The 16,485-nt window shown below is 40.3% G+C and overlaps 2 protein-coding genes across 2 annotated transcripts in view; one reads left to right on the forward strand and one right to left on the reverse strand.

The window, feature by feature from the left end:
* The first annotated feature begins 6,661 nt into the window (after positions 1–6,661).
* Positions 6,662–11,133, forward strand: rabl2 (RAB, member of RAS oncogene family-like 2). Its single transcript, XM_038705703.1, has 9 exons — positions 6,662–6,780; positions 7,012–7,390; positions 7,542–7,571; positions 7,725–7,804; positions 7,903–7,982; positions 8,887–8,998; positions 9,226–9,323; positions 9,577–9,660; positions 10,016–11,133. Exons 2-9 carry the CDS (start codon positions 7,284–7,286, stop codon positions 10,097–10,099), a joined length of 675 nt encoding a protein of 224 aa, XP_038561631.1. The 5' UTR covers positions 6,662–6,780; positions 7,012–7,283; the 3' UTR covers positions 10,100–11,133.
* A 40-nt stretch (positions 11,134–11,173) lies between these two features.
* Positions 11,174–16,485, reverse strand: part of shank3a (SH3 and multiple ankyrin repeat domains 3a) — a 222,883-nt gene continuing 217,571 nt past the window's right edge. The window contains 1 exon segment of the mRNA XM_038705701.1: positions 11,174–16,276. Within this exon segment, the coding sequence (XP_038561629.1) occupies positions 15,706–16,276 (571 nt within the window). The 3' untranslated portion in view covers positions 11,174–15,705.

Genomic DNA, 16,485 nt, shown 5'->3' on the forward strand with positions numbered 1-16,485 from the left:
TTTGCGTCAGGACTTGAAAATTGCTGTTTATGTGCAGCTTGAGCAGTTTATGAGGTAAATGTGCAGTATTCAGATATGCAAAGCTGATAAAGGCCAATCCACACACATATACATATATGTATACATATATACACACAAACTCACACACACACACACACACACATTTAAAGTGAGTGAACAGAGTAAAAATCTACCACCCTTCAGCCTTCAAAACAGCATAAATTCTTCTAGGTACGCTTGCATAAAGTCAGGTGTATGCTTAAACAATTACCAAACATGTGCTAATGATCATAAAATCAATATGTAGGTTGAAAAACAACCATTAACTTAAACAGAAACAGCTGTGTAGGAGGAATATAACTGGGTGAGGAACAGCAAAACTCAACAACAGCTAACAAGGTGAGGCTGCTGAAACAGGTTACTGTCAAAAGTCATACACCATGGCAAGACTGAGCACAGCAACAAGACACAAGATAGTTATTCTGCATCAGCAAGGTCTCTCCCAGGCAGAAATTTCAAGGCAGACAGGGGTTTCCAGATGTGTTGTCAAACTATTTTATAGATGCACAAAGAAATGGAAAAGACTGAGGACCCTAGACACAGTGGTCGACCAAAGAAACTTACTGCAGCAGATAAAAGACACATCATGCTTACTTCTCTTTGCAATCGAAAGATGTCCAGCAGTGCCATCAGCTCAGAACTGGTAGAAAACAGTGAGACCCTGGTACACCCTACTGTCCAGAGAAGTCTGGTCAGAAGTGGCCTTCATGAAAGAGTTACGGCCAAAAGGCCATACCTTAGACATGGAAACAAGGCCACGTGACTCAACTATGCATAGACTCACACTGGTGTGCAGGGAAATCACAGCTGCTGCTCTGGACTGAGGAGTCAATATTTGAAATATTTGGCTGTAGCAGGAGGCAGTCTGCAGGCAAGAGTGAAACATGGTGGACATTTCTAAAAACAGAGTTGGGGATTTGGTCAGAATGAATGGTCTCCTTAATGCTGAGAAGTACAGGCAGATAAATCATGCAGTACCATCAGGGAGGCGTCTGATTGGCCCCACATTTATTCTGCAGCATGGCAACGATTCCAAACATACAGCGAAAGTCATTAAGAACAGAGGTCCTGGAAGGATGGTATGGGCCCTGATCTCAACATCATCACCTTGGAATTATCCTAGATTTAAAAAAAAAGGTTAAAAAAATCGCCAACACCATCAAATTTTATTTTAGACATGTCAGACCATGTTAAACAACAGAGGCAGCAAACGTTTTATGCAAGCTGTGATCTTTTCCCATATAACATACTGCTTCACAAGCTGATCTCAAACAAACAAAAACACTTGATAGAAAGCCTATAGGTCAATAGCTACCACCACTGTCATATAATAAAAAAGGACAACCTATCCAACTTAGGGAGTTTTAAATTTTTTCAGATTCTTGCCTAATCTTTCAGGTGTTACACAAGTTGCCACCTGTGCAATAAGTTCATTTGTGAAATTTCCTCACTACTTCCACGGTCAACTGTTAGTGGTATTATAACAAAGTGGAAGTGATTGGGACCAACAGAAACTCAGGCATGTCAGCGCATACTGAGGCACACAGTGTGCAGAAGTTGCCAGCTTTCTGCAGAGTCAATATCTACGGAACTCCAAACGTTGTCTGGCCTTTGGATTAGCTCAAGAACAGTGTGTAGAGAGCTTCATGGAATGGGTCTCAATGGCAGAGCAGCTGCATCCAAGCCTTACCACCAAGTGCAATGCAAAGCATTGGATGCAGTGGTGTAAAGCACGCCATCACTGGACACTAGTGGAGCCGTGGTCTCTGGAGTTACCGATCATACTTCTCTTTCTGGTAATCTGATGGACGAGTCTGGGTTGGCCCTTTAGTTCCAGTGAAAGGAACTGTTAATTTCCAGCATACCAAGACATTTTGCATAGAGCAAGTCGTCTTCTAGCATTCCAACTTCGAAAGGCTCAAACAAGTAGGATTATTTCCAAAATAAAACATCCCCGTTCCAAACAACCTGTGATAAAGCCGACAGAGATAGCGGAAGCTTTTGCAGAATATTATAAAGACTTATATAACGACTTTGAGCTAGACTCCATGGAAAACAAGACTCAAGCGTTTCTTAAAAAATTAAATCTACCATCACTATCGACAGAAGAGGCATCTGAAATGATAGAGCCAATTACAATACAGGAAATATCAGATACTATAAAAAATCTCAAAAATAATAAATCCCCGGGTACAGATGGGTTTCCAGGGGAATTTTATAAAGTTTTTACAAGGGAGATCACACCAGTACTACATAGAGTCTTTAATTACGCTCTGGCATCAGTTGACTCGCCAAAGACTTGGTCAGAAGCCACCATTTCGGTCCAACATAAGGAGGGCAAAGATCCAACTTCATGTGAGGGATATAGACCTATCAGCTTGCTCTGCAATGATTTGAAAATATTAACAAACATAATGGCACGTAGAATGCAGAGGCATATAACTAAATTGATCAAACCAGATCAGACAGGCTTTATTCCTGGAAGGCAAGGTGCTAACAATATCAGGAGGACATTAAATCTTATCTCATGTGCCACAAACAGATCCCAGCCTGCCATGCTGCTCAGCTTAGATGCACAAAAAGCATTTGATAGAGTAAAGTGGAGCTTCCTTTACCAAACATTAGCAAATTTCGGGTTTCACACAACCTTCATAGACTGGGTGAAAATGGTATACAAAAACCCCAAATCACGGATTAGAGTCAATGGGTGTTGCTCAGACTTTTTCCTACTCAAAAGAGGAGTCAGACAGGGAGACTGTCTGAGCCCTTTACTGTTTGCTGCAAGTATGGAACCATTGGCTGAGTCAATAAGATAAGATAAAGATATAAAGGGAATAAGGGATGAGGGGGGGGCAGAACACAAAATATCACTATTCGCAGACGATATATTAACATATATAAATGCACCCTCCACCTCATTAATAGCCCTGGTGAATAACCTGAACGAGTATGGGGAGATCTCAGGATATCTGACCAATGAGGCTAAATCAGTAGCTATGATGCTCTCAGGTCAATGTCCAGCCGATTTAAAGGGGAAATTCAAGTTCAAATGGACTAATATAGGGTTCAGATATCTGGGTATTATTATTACCTCTGCTACATCACAACTATTTGAAGCGAACTATGGGAAATTGATAACTGAAATTAAAAAAGATTTGACCAGGTGGGAGATTTTGCCTTTGACTCTGATGGGGAGGATAGAAACTGTGAGAATGAATGTACTACCAAGACTGTTGTTTTTGTTCCAGTCATTGCCTATTATGGCCTCTAACTCTACCTTTAAAATGTTAGACAAGATTATATCCCAATTTATTTGGAAAAAGAAAAGGGCTAGAATTAAATATAAGACACTTCTTTGTCCAAAAGAGAAGGGAGGGTTAAATTTACCCAATTTAAAAAATTACTATTGGGCTGCTCAACTCAGGGCTATTATTATGTGGATTACTAATGATGCAGATACATTGTGGGTGGGAATGGAACAAAACTCTATAAATGTACCTATAGAGTCGCTTCCATTTTTGAGTGAGGTAACACTAAAGAGGCTGAAGGTGGGTAATGTCTGGATCAGGGGGACAATGTTGTGGTGGCAGCCCGGCTGACAGTGAGTGTCCTGGTTTTTTCTCCTTTTTATCAGTTTTCTGCTGCTTCCCTGTGTTTTCTCCCCTGTGTGCTCTCTCTCCCTCTGCTACTGAGCCCAGCCAACTACCTGCACCTGCATCCCATCAGCCACCTCGTCAGCCTGCCACACCTGCCAGTAATCAACCTCATCCCAGCCTGTATTTCAACCCCGGTTCTCCACACCATCCTCGCTTGAGCGTCGTTGCTCCATACCTGGTGTCACTTCTGTGTTCAAGCTTCCATTCTTGTTTTTTTTCCCCCCACACTTACCCTGTGCCTTGTGTTATGACCCTGGGGTCATATTTTGTTGTTTGTTTATCTCTCCTGGCACTGTCAGCTGTTCTCCTCCATTAGAGTGTGTGTGTGTGAGTGTATGCAGGTACTGGAGAACAGGTGGACACACTGGATTGGTCTGGTTGAGCTGATTGGAGCCTCCTGATTGGGTATCTGGATGACAGCAGCCATCTTAAGCCCTACTGACAGGAACTCTCCCCCTCTCTCTGCCATTCCCAACCTGCCTGAGGACTGTGTGTTATGTCTGTGTTTATTGTACATAGTGAACGGTTGTGACTATATTCAACTTAGATTGTAAGTAGTTTATCGTAGTCCTTCTGATTGTCTTATGACAACCTGGTTTTGTTGGCTTTGCCATTTTTGTTGCTATGAAGCAATTTCCTTTGTAGCTATATTGTGTCAGCTACTAGCAGTGAGTAGGAGTGAGAAGCCCTTTCTTTTGTTTGCACCGTTTTCTCCTGTTTTTGGACTTAGAAGCCTAGTTTTAGAGCTTTGTCTTTTCTTTACCTTTTGGGTTTAGGAAGGATTTAGGTTTTTCTTAGTGTTTTGGTTGTTGTTTTGGGCACTGCTCATCTCCGATGTATAATAAAAACTGCTAAATTGTATTGTGTGCTGGCCTTGTTTGGGAATGGGAAGAGTGGGAGGCCACACATTTGTTACATCCAGGACACCCCTAGACCTTGGGACGTAACACTTGTCATTGTCTTCCCTAACCTTGTCTCTGTCTGTTTCCCTCCCAGGTACACTCACCCTCGTCCTCTGTTCGGCTGGGCTCGTCCACTGGCCCACTCCTCTCCGGACTTCCCTCACGGCGTCCTCCCTGTTCCCCCACCTCTCCTCGCTTCCTCGGCCCCTGTGTTCCCTGGCCCCCTGTCTCCTTGGTTCCCCGTGCCTGTACGTCCCTCAATAAACCTCCTTCCCTCTGAGTGCAGCATTTGGGTCCTCTCTGTCCACACACCACACCCCGTAACAGACAATGAGAATATGGTCAATGGTACGTAAGAAATTGAAACTGTCGAACACCATTTGTAGAGCCACTCGAATCTCGACAAACCCAGATTCTTTTCCATCTATGATGGATGCAGGATATAATAGATGGACACAACAGGGGTTAAAACATATTGCACAAATGTTTAGGGGACAAACCATGAAGTCATTCCAACAGTTAACACAAGAATTTAATTTACCAGCCCATGATTCCAAGTTTCTACAACTAAGACATTACCTTAAGACACATAAGGAGTGGGAGAAGATCTCTAACACCCCATCGAAACTAGAAGAATTGTTAATGGCATATACAGAGGGAGAGACAAAGAAAGGGATTATATCAAAACTGTATAAGGTACTGCAATTGGAATCTAACTAACAATTTGGATGTCAAGGAAAAATGGGAATTGGAAGCAAATATAATAACAGATGAACAATGGTAAGAAACATTCAAGCAGGACATAAGGTAACTAGCAGCCTGACGTGGAGGGAGTTTGATTGGAAGATCAAAATGAGGTATTTTCAGACTCCATCTATTACATCAAAGTATAGTAATACTTCGGAGAGATGTTGGAGGGGTTGCGGATTGGTAGGGGACTTTACACATATATTTTGGGATTGCCCTAAGATTTTAGATTATTGGAAGAATATTCAAAAGGAAATAGAACAGGTTTTGGGTATTAACTTTAATTTTAATTTAGATCTAGCATTGTACATATTGGGTATAGTCCCAGATAATGCTATAGATAGGAACTTGACTTCTTTACTGAGAATTCTGCTTTTAATAGCAAAGAAAGCAATCACAGCCTCTTGGTTGAAGCCACAGCCTCCCAGTATAACTGAATGGAGAGAAAGGGTAAAAAGTGTGTTCATCATGGAGAAAATCACAGCGAGGTTGCAGCTCAAGTCAGACAGGTTTGATCAAAGATGGTTACCAGTAATACAGACAATGTCAGAACTCTAGTTACCTCTTTTATTGGTTATTTTTTTATTTATTTATTTTCCCCCTCAACTTAAATGTAATTTATACTTACTGCAGTACACTTGACAGTGAAGGTATGTACTTATTGCTACAGGTTACTCAGGTTCTCTCCTTTTAAGACGGAGGAAGGAATGTTTGGGAATAGAAGGCGAAGGCATGATCATAGGTTAGAAGTGAAACTGTCAGAGCATCTAATGTATATGTTGTTGTATATATGTATGCTTGTCATTTCATGTGAAATAAATAAAAAAAGTAAGTTAAAAAAAAAAGAATTTGATTGCTTTTACTTTATACCTTAAATGAATAATTTTGTCTTGCAGGCAGGTGCAGAGTTAAGGCAAATAACTTTTGCAAACCCTTACCTTCACTGTAATTTTAAGGCAAATGATGAGAAAACGGTTTAACAGTAAATACATTGAGGCATGCCATAATTTGCATTTGATCATTAATTAATGGAATATCAAGTCTTTATGACATTAACGTGGAGCTCCTTCTCAGCAGAGCCTGTCGATTTACAAACCTGGGATAAGAAACAAAAGGGGGAAAAAATTGGCTTCATGGACCGTTTATGTTGGTTATAGCCTACCAACTATATAGTTATTCAAATTCAGTCAAATATTGGTCAAATATTCCAAAACATTTTTGTCTTACAGTTTTAAACACATGCATAGAATAGCCACATTTAGTAAACTTGAGCATTTTTGACAGGCACCTGTAAGGACAGCAGTGACCCTGACGAAGTGGTCCTTCGAGCGTCTCCGTTGCATAGTAACGAAAACGGTCAGGAAAATCATGCAACATATACAAACTTTTAATCTCTGGATACCTATATGAGTAAAGTAAGTCATTTAATGCTTCCTCATGATAGTCAAAAAGAAAATACACACAACTGTCAGCGACATTTGAACCAGCAACTTTACCCTTTCGTTAACAAATTGTATTAAATGTAATTTAGTTCGCGGCGCTAGCATCCGTTGCCTCCTACAGGGTGCTAATTGAAGATAACACTAAGAAAGCACTTGACACACAAATGTAATGAATGACCGCCTCTGTATTGTTCTTCGTTTCAGCTAGCATCAATGTTGTTGATGTGAGTATCGACGGACCGGTGAAATGAGCGATATCAAGCCGAACCACATGATGTTAACCTCGGCTAAGCAATGGCAAGCTAACGTTAGCTAACACGTAGTCTCGTTGTCAATAGCCGTCGGATGTTAGCTCCTCACGGAGCTTAGATCCCTTTGTCAGGTATTTATAAATTCAGCTAGGCAAGCGTTGGCTAACACAACCATCTGAGTCAAAACGATAGAAAGTAAAAAAAAAAATAGGAAGGAAAAGGAAAATGGCTGGCGACGGTGGCAGCATCCCTGAACTGGACCAAAAGAAGTACGATGCAGACGAACAAGTGAAGATCATCTGTCTGGGAGACAGCGCAGTTGGTAAATCTAAGTGAGTATTAAGTTAGCTGTAACAATCTTAGCTCCATGTAGCTCTTTTGTGTTTCAAAATAGTTTTAACTTTCCTCAGTAGAGTATCTCTAGTCCTGTTTAACATAAATTTATTGTTGTGTTTAGTTATTTTTTCTCTCTCTCTTTCTCAGGCTCATGGAGAGGTTTCTCATGGACGAATAGTATCCTTTACCAACCTTAAAAATTATAAATGTGTCAGTCATTTTTTAAAGTCCTATTTTATCATCCTACCATAGCCATTACAGCCATTGTCTGCACGTCAAAAAAGCAGATAGTTTGTCTTGAGAGGTTAAGATCATTAACTCTTTCTACAGTCGTCCACAGCAGTTGTCAACCTATGCTTTGACTCTCTACAAACACACAGCCACAGTAGGAAACAAGACAGTAGCAGTCGGTATGTATCGTACAAATTGCTTTTGTTCTGCTCTCAGTGACAGAAAATTATTTTACCCAGTTGAAAATCGTCTTGTGGGTTTTGTTTTTGATTCACAGATTTCTGGGACACCGCTGGTCAGGAGAGATTTCAGAGCATGCATCCCTCATACTACCACAAAGCACATGCATGCATCATGGTAAAACACACTCTTGGTTTCAAGACTTGTGCCTTTCAGTAATACTTTAGTCTGCCCTTTCTTGCTCCCTGCCAGGAACTTGCTTTGATTTTCTCTGCAATGCCCTTTCCACCTACCCAAGTCAAACTTTTCCGGCACATATACAACCTGCGCAGAAGTTTTAACTAGGACTCATTATAGATCACACATCAAGGTCATTAAGGTCAGGATTGATTAAAAAGGTTTTTTTTATCACTTATAAGGCACTACATGGCTTAACTCCTGCCAACATTTCTGAGCTACTAACCCCTTACACCACCGGATGTCCTCTTAGGTCATCCAACCAAAAACCTTTAGCTTTACCGCGTGTCAAACGTAAAACAAAAGGCGACTGTTCTTTTTCTGTCCTAGCACCCAGACTCTGGAAAGATCTCCCTCCTCCCATCAGATCAGCTGAGTCTGTGGACTGTTTCAAAAAACATTTAAAAACCCTCTTCATTCGGATTGCCTTTTAATAACTCCGATGGTGTATTAAGGGTGGTGTCTGGTTGCTGAATACTGTCTGTGGTTGTGTGTCTGTTGCGTTTGTATGTGTATGACATTTTTAAAGAATATTTTTACTCTCATGAACCTTGAGTTTTTATTTCTATGCTTGATATTATGTACAGCACTTTGTAACCCATGTTAAAAAAGGTGCTATGTAGTAAGTTTTACTTACTTGGCCCATTCTTGTGCGTTATGCAGAAGAAATGATGAAATATCACAATGCATTCTGGTTAAGGTGCACACCTGTCATGAATTGTGATTGAAGATGAAGATGTAAGGCAGTCCTCTTGCAGAGAAGTCAACAAGGAGTTGTTAGATGACTGCTGCCAGCAAAGAAGGCTGAACTGCTTTGTAAACCTTTCTTCTGTCTCTTTCTGAGGTTTTTGATGTTCAAAGGAAGATCACATATAAGAATCTGGGCAACTGGTATAAGGAGTTGAGAGAGTACAGACCAGAGATACCCTGCTGTGTGGTGGCCAACAAAATCGATGGTGAGTTTAGCTCTGCCACTGCACATAACAATGGATGTTCTGGTTTTAAGACTGCATTAATGTAAATGTTGCTGCAGGATAAGTGAACGTGTTTTTTTTTTTGTTTTTTTTAAGCTTGCACCTGTTGTCTCTTTGCTCTGTCCGTTTGGTTAATTGTTTGACCAACAAAATTGACTCAAGATTTACAGATGTTAAATGTTTTTTTTTTTTTTTTGTCATGTCTGCAGCTGATTTGAAGATAACACAAAGAAGCTTTAACTTTGCAAAGAAGCAAGGACTCCCATTTTACTTTGTATCAGCAGCTGATGGGACTAATGTAGTTAAGGTTTGAAATTCTGTTTATCATCCTGCAGTATTAATGGGAGTGATCCTTACCTTTATTTCTTTATACATTTCAAGCTCAGTAGTTTTACAGTTAACTGTGTAACTATGTTGAACATGCGCTTACAACAGGATTGACAGTGTGTCATTTATGAACAAAAGTATAAAATTAATTCACCCTATAATTCAGTATAATCGCATAAATTCAACTGGCCCTGTGTGTGTTGATACTTCTGACTGTAACTGTCATAAAACAGATGTTCAGAGAGATGATCAAGAGGGCAGTGGACTACAAGCAAAACCCCAGCGACTTCATGGATGAAGTGATGCAAGAATTAGAGGTACATCTCTCTGAATACCAAAACACAGTCTGATTACTGATGGGCTCATTTTTTAAGCTGGTGTGGATTTATACAACTGTAACTAAAGGACTGCAAAGAATAAATGTTTTATCAGGCAATACTTGCTCTAAGAAACTCTTAAATGCTTTTAAGAGCCTGTCTTTGTTGTTTTTTTAAATAGAAATTTTACAGAATCTTAGTCAAAACCTACATTATTTAATTAAAGGAGTATTTGTGCACTCCAACACAAATTTTTTTTGTTCATGTGGAAAATGTTTGTGCTACTTTGCTTTCTTTGTGGCTGAAATTATTGAAAACGTGTGTACTGATGTCATTTGTTGCACTTATCTTATAGAACTTTGACCTGGAGAAGAAGGAAGATAACTCAGAAGCAGATGAAGACGGCTTGAAAGCAGAGAGTCCTGAGTTGGTGTCATAGACGTTTACAGATCCTCAAAACCCTCCTGTCGTCTCATGGATCATTTGTCCTCCTCTGGGGTTGATGCTGTGAATAAATTATTCTTTTAGTCAAAATGTCAGACATCTCTGACCCTCTGTGACGGACACCGTCAACAGGCACATTTTTGGCCCTTGTGAATTGTTGGTCGTCTGCTTTTATACCATTGGTGTGTAACTGTACTGCCAGAGGTTGGCATATAGTCTTTTAGTCAGGTTTTAAGTCACTGCCCTCCATCTGTCAAGTGACATTTGCAGGGAAATACACCTGGTTGAATAATTAGGAATTGTGTTGTTGTAGGTTCTGTTTTTTTCATTGTCCTTCATACTTTGTCTAACAACATCTACTATAATAACAGTAAGGGTAAAATCCTACAATCAGACTGAATGTTTGCTAATTTTGTGTCGTAATAAGAATGTGAATCTTTGAAAACAAAGTCAAAGAGACAACAAAGAGAACATGTGATTATGAACCATATTTGCTGCTGTTCTCGATGTTGGTGTGTAGCATTGTGTGCTGTGCCAGCAGGGCGCTGCATCTGTTGCATTCATTTTATGATGTAATGTTTCTTAGCGCCCTTTAAATGAAAACTTAATGTACCATGTAACCAAATTGTTATCATGTCTCTCTGTGATCCAGCAGTAGGCACAAGATCAACTTCAACATATATTGAGTACACATCAGTTGTATTGAACTCTTGTGAAAGCTCAGCCAGCTGTGACCTTCATGATGGATTTGTGATGGTTGTGTGTAGGTGACACTCAATTTAACACACCGTTCAATAATTTCTATATGATGATTATGTTGTGGGCCCTGCGATGGACTGGCGACCTGTCCAGGGTGTACCCTGCCTTTCGCCCAGTTTAAACTGGGATTGGCTCCAGCCCCCCGCGACCCTGTACGCAGGATAAGCGGTTGACGATGGATTATGTTGTGCGCAGAAACAATGTGTATAAATTTATGTTTGACAGTTTTTTTGGTGGCATTTACTTACAATAAATCACACTGGAACATAATTGTAATACAGAAACAGTGAATTAGCAGACTTTGATGCAGTTCATGTTTTAATTATAAATTTATTACATAATATAACAAACATATCTTTGTGGTGGAGATATCCTGGGCAACATCTCAGATCTTGCCTCAGCCTTCACTGCTGTCACCCTTGCTCTATTTGCATGAAGAATACTAGGTAGCTTCTGGTTAACCTTATTAAAATGGAGGAGGTGTTCTAATGCTATAAGCGTCCAGAAGTCACTGGGAGAAAGGTTGGAGAAATTTGCCTGGTAATCGGATGTTGAGAAGGGGAAGCTAACCTGTGAGACAAGGCTGAGGCGTTGCAGTGATACATCCACCGTTCTAAACTTCACAGTGCAAACAAGGAGAAAACCAACAATGAAAAAAAAAACCCTTTGATGATAAGATCACTGGTTCCAGTGGGTGACCGGACCCCCCAGTGGGTTTTTAAAAAAGTTACACTGCTCCCCCTACACTATGTAGATTGTGCTTTGTTGATTAGAAAATAAGACAAAGATAACCCTTCACTGAACTTATTTGACCTAATGATGTGTAAGTCTGTTACACATTGCTCTGTAGCATTATTTTGCATCTGTATTTGTGGTAAACTTACACACCTATCTGACCTGTTTTCTACAACACGTTCACCTCTTAATAAGTGTTTGTATTTATATGGGAACAGTAGTAGATAATAACCTTCATCACAGTAAAATCAAGCAATTGTGATACTTTGTCTCAAAATTTAAATAGAAATGTTAATGCAAAGCTCACAGGTAGATGTATATAGGCTATTCATATATGTGTGTGTGTGTGTGTGTATATATATATATACACACACACATACATATATATGTATACACACATATATATAAATTTAAACAATAGCCTTTTTTACAAAATAATAACTGACTGTATTTCCACCTGTCAGAAATACAGAAGGATCTAGCAATGTCTGTAGTTCTCAAGATTTCCAGGAGATGGCACCATATTATTGAGTTTTAACAGCTCAAGAATGCTGTAACTAAGATAGTCCTAAAGCAAAGACAAATATACAGTTAAAAGTTAAGTTATTTTTGGCACATTTTTTCTCTGTGTTCTTTGTTCCTTACTGAATCACCTCATATAGCATATCCAAAACTCAGAAACTGAAGGTCTGAAAAAGGAAAAAGGAGTGCTGCCAGACAGAGTGGAGGGTAAAGAGCGCAGATGCCATCTGGGAATGGGTTTACAAAACAGTGACACTGCATAAGCTGTACCTACACAGTTAAAAGGTGAGTTGTAGTTGTCTTTCAATATAAAACATGACGATGGTTTCTTTCAATACCCTGTGGTAACCTCACTCTCTCTGTCTGTCTCTGCCCCTTGGGCCGAGCAGTCCACTTTTTGAAGACGTCAGTACAAAACAAGAATGCAGATCAGTGATCAATCTGGAATAGATCATGAATGTATGCATGCATTTTTCTGTTTGTGTGTAAGTATTGTGTGTGAGTGTGTGTGTTTGTGTGACACAGCCACTGCCGGGAATCTCTGATGGTAAAACAGTAAGGCTATAGTGGACTAACTCCAAAGATGTAAACCTTAACAATCAACCATACCCACTGTCACGTGTATTCTTATTGTCTCTCTCTCAACCAAATACACACAAGAAATGGAAACCTGCACACACACGCGCAGTCATACACACACGTTACGCACACAAGAACGACCACACAGAGACATTCAGCGAATCCAGATGCACGCATGCGCTTGGACGTTGGGTGGCTTTTATGTTAGCACCTTGTCACCTTGTTTTGTGCAAATCATCCCCTAGTTCATAGATCAGAGTTCAAAAGTTCAAGAGTTCATAGAAAGAATAAAATCTGCTCACCTTTTCCACAGGTGGTTAACTATGCATATATGCCAAACATTCATATATAGATCTATATACTTTTTGTTTTTCAAAAATTTATATGAAATCTATCATATATACATTGCTTGTGATTAAAAAAAAAAGCAAATTTTCATAGTTTGTTCATTTTTACAAGTGTTAAGTAAGTTTAGAATGGACAGGATATATATATATATTTCTGTCTTTTTTCTGTCACTCTAAAACTCAAATGAGTGAAAGATTTAAGAATCATGTTCCACACGCTACAAAATCTACCCACAGTGTCCGAGGGTAACAAATCAAGAAAGGAAAAAATAAAGAGAAAACAATAGAAAAAAATAAACACAAAAAGTCCAAATGAGTCTGAAGACATACTGTAACACTGGAGTCAGAAGTAAAATGATCAGTGAGGTCACAGTGAGGCAGTGAGTGCTATTCCTACAACCCCGATACAACGTTATATTCACCACCCGCTTTACAAACTGTTAGCAAAACAAGAAAAGAAAAATAGATGCACACAACTTCTCGCCAACTGAAATTGCCTCGGCATACTGACGGGATGCTGCTGATGTACAGAGGTTTATAGTGGTAATAGAGATTGCCTGGCCATCCGTTAGAGAAAAGCTATGGATAAAATGCTTTTTGTTGCGTGAATAAAACTCACTGATTCTCACTGCCAGCAGAAGCTACTCATGAGTACAATTGCAGATTTTGTATTGTTAAAGTAAAATTCAGTTGTTGTTTTATTTTTATTTTTTCTTTACAACCTGGGTGTTAGTTCTGGCTGCCACCATTTATGATAATATTTCACTCACTAAGTAAATCGTAGAGAAAAGAGAAGCAGCTACATTGCAAGACACAGCCAGGTTGTAAAATACTGAATTTTCTTTAAGACTTACAGAGGCTTTCCCATCCCCACAGCCTGATAAACACATTTCCTGCATTTCAGAAGGGCATATACTTTATGTCTAGCTCATTTAAGCCCATATATGACAAGTTTTTGTTGGTTATACACCAGGTAAAAGCTGCTTTATTTCAACAGTTTCTGCTTAATTTGGGTTCAGGTTCACACACTTGGATCTTATAATAGTGATTTTCTTCTGCAGCGAAAAGGATATCTGAAAGAGATTACTACTATCTTGCACCTTTCCTTTCCACTGGTGTTGATAAAAAGCCCATTTTGTTTCCCTCTCCTGACATCCTTCTTTCACTATACCAGACCTTGTGCAGCCTGGTCTGAGAAGCATCATCAGTGTCACAGGGATGGAAATTTTACTAGCCCTTAAACATTTTTCAGACTGTGGTGGTGTTAAATTGTCCTCAGGGGTAAGAATCAAAATGGATAATATTAAAACAACAGCCAACAACCTCTCCATGCTAGTGCCCCAAACTTCCATCCCTGAGTGATTAACAGGCAAAAGATGAGGAGCCCCTTTCACCAGTTAGCTGTCTCATTAGGTGGTCCTTACTGTACGCTACTGTGGATAAAGCAGAGTCAGAACCACATCACGTCTGAAGCAGCAGGGATGGGTGTCAACTGTGGTCTCAGCCTCACATTATGGGATGCCCTTTAGTATGAAGGAAGACCGTAAGAAAATAAAAGCAAACAACAAACTCTGTCCAAGACATGATGCAACTTGTCATGCTACGATTCAAGAAAGGGCGACCATAAGGAAAGTTGTATACCTATGACAAAAATTTCATTTCCATATCTATATACTTTTTTAAAATTTCAAATATATATATTTATTATGTATATAATTGGTAGAAATGAGTAAACTATTGGTGGAATAAATTTAAAGATTTCTCTCTGCCTTCTATACTAAAAACCAAAAACAGGCGCAGATTAATTTATTATAATTCCTTTTTGCAACATTGTCTTTTCTTCTGAAAGCTATATTTAGATACATATATATCATATTATATAATACCTATATATATAATATTCCCTTTGGAAAACCAAAATATTGATTATGAAAAAAGCCACGAGTGTTGGTTAAACATTCTCCAAATATAATAGATAGTACAGTCTGGGTACCAAGGCAGAGGGGGTTTCTCCCGTGGTTTACTTTGTAGAGCTCCACCTCTGGGCTCCAGAGTCTTCGGTTTAAAAACAACAGCAGGAAAAGAGAAGACGCACCTTTTCAGAGCAGTCCAAAGTCCAGTGTTCATCATCGCTGATCTCTGTATAAATATTTTGAAAGGCAACTGAGCTTTCTGTTTGGAACGAAAATTCATCCTCCTCCTCCTTTACTCAAACTGCTAAAGGCTTTCAGAGGCCTAATAGATGGAGGGATAGAGGTAGAGAGGAGAGGAGGGAATAGTGTGAGAGAAAGTGTGGGTGTTACTAAGGGAACAACTGAAGCTTTCACAAATCAAATGTTTTAATTGGAGCTCATGCGATTCTCCTCGGCAAAGAAAGTCCAGAGCCCATTTTGAGGTCTGATCTAATTAACTGCAGGCAAGGAGATGGGCAGACACTAAGGGCTGAGTAGAGGCGGACGAATGTATTGACTCCTCCTCTTCAGTGCAGTGCCAAGTGTTGGGTGTTAATGCAGAATGGGAACGTGAAGTGTTGCTAAGGACCACAGGTAAACATTTGTGATGCAGAACATAAAATCAGCGAGTAAAAGACGAGCGGTCCCCAGCTTTTCCCTTTTCTCAAATCTTTCTATCCATCTGTTGCTTTGTCTCAGGGCAGGGGTCAGCTCTCTAGCAGCAGTTTTAGTGCTCGTTCAATGTTCATGCGGTGTCCAACTCGTGTCACTCCCAGCTCAGCAAAATCATCCTTGGTTAGAGCCGGGAGGTGAGAGCCTTCGATCTCATGTTCCTGAAACCCTGCTCTGTGCTCCCCCAGATTGATGCTCTCCAGCCAGTCTCCAACATCGTACTTATTCCAGAGGTGCAGGGGTTTCTGGTGGAAGGGCCGGAGGGCTAAAAGTGGTGAGCCCAGCCCAGGGGAATGGGAAGGTGACGGGGATGGGGAGCGAGAGCGGGAACGGGCGCTGGAGCTCCTCATTACAAAGCGGACCTCTTTAGGCTCCTGGGGTAGGCTGAGGCTAGAGGATTTGAGGATGGTTTGTGGCGGTGTAGTCGGTGAGGTCGGTAGGCCGTAGCTTGAGAATCGTCCAAGAGGGTCGCCCCGATCAGGAGAGCCTGAACCTGGGCTTTGAGTGCGTCGGGTGACGGGGTAACGGCTGCCGGGGCGGATGGTGTATGTGGTGCCATAACTTCTCTGAGAAATGGTGTGGAGCTCGCCTAGGCTGCTGAAAAGTCTGGGGGAGACAGGCAGAGACAGAGAGGGTTTCAGAAATGTTAACAGAGGAGATGGCGGTGAACAAAGTGAAAATAAAGGAGAAAAAAGGAGACCTAGATTTGGGTTATATGTGTAAACCGCTGTAAGTTCTTTTAAAGTAAAGTTAGTGTACGCTAGAGGTTTATGACTGTTAGACAGACCAAGCCATGTCTCACATCACAGCAACAT

The sequence above is a fragment of the Micropterus salmoides genome, unplaced genomic scaffold (genome assembly GCF_014851395.1).
Source record: "Micropterus salmoides isolate LMB-PRFRI ecotype aquatic unplaced genomic scaffold, ASM1485139v1 Ms_hic_scaffold_8, whole genome shotgun sequence".
In the NCBI taxonomy this organism is placed as follows: Eukaryota; Metazoa; Chordata; class Actinopteri; order Centrarchiformes; family Centrarchidae; genus Micropterus; species Micropterus salmoides.

What these genes read in the sequence shown, in the direction of transcription:
- rabl2 (XM_038705703.1), top strand. Translation starts at nt 7,284, where the DNA reads ATGGCTGGCGACGGTGGCAGCATCCCTGAACTGGACCAAAAGAAGTAC. An exon ending in AGCGCAGTTGGTAAATCTAA is followed by an intron (nt 7,391 to 7,541) that starts GTGAGTATTAAG and finishes TCTCTTTCTCAG; the next exon opens with GCTCATGGAGAGGTTTCTCA. An exon ending in AAGTGATGCAAGAATTAGAG is followed by an intron (nt 9,661 to 10,015) that starts GTACATCTCTCT and finishes CTTATCTTATAG; the next exon opens with AACTTTGACCTGGAGAAGAA.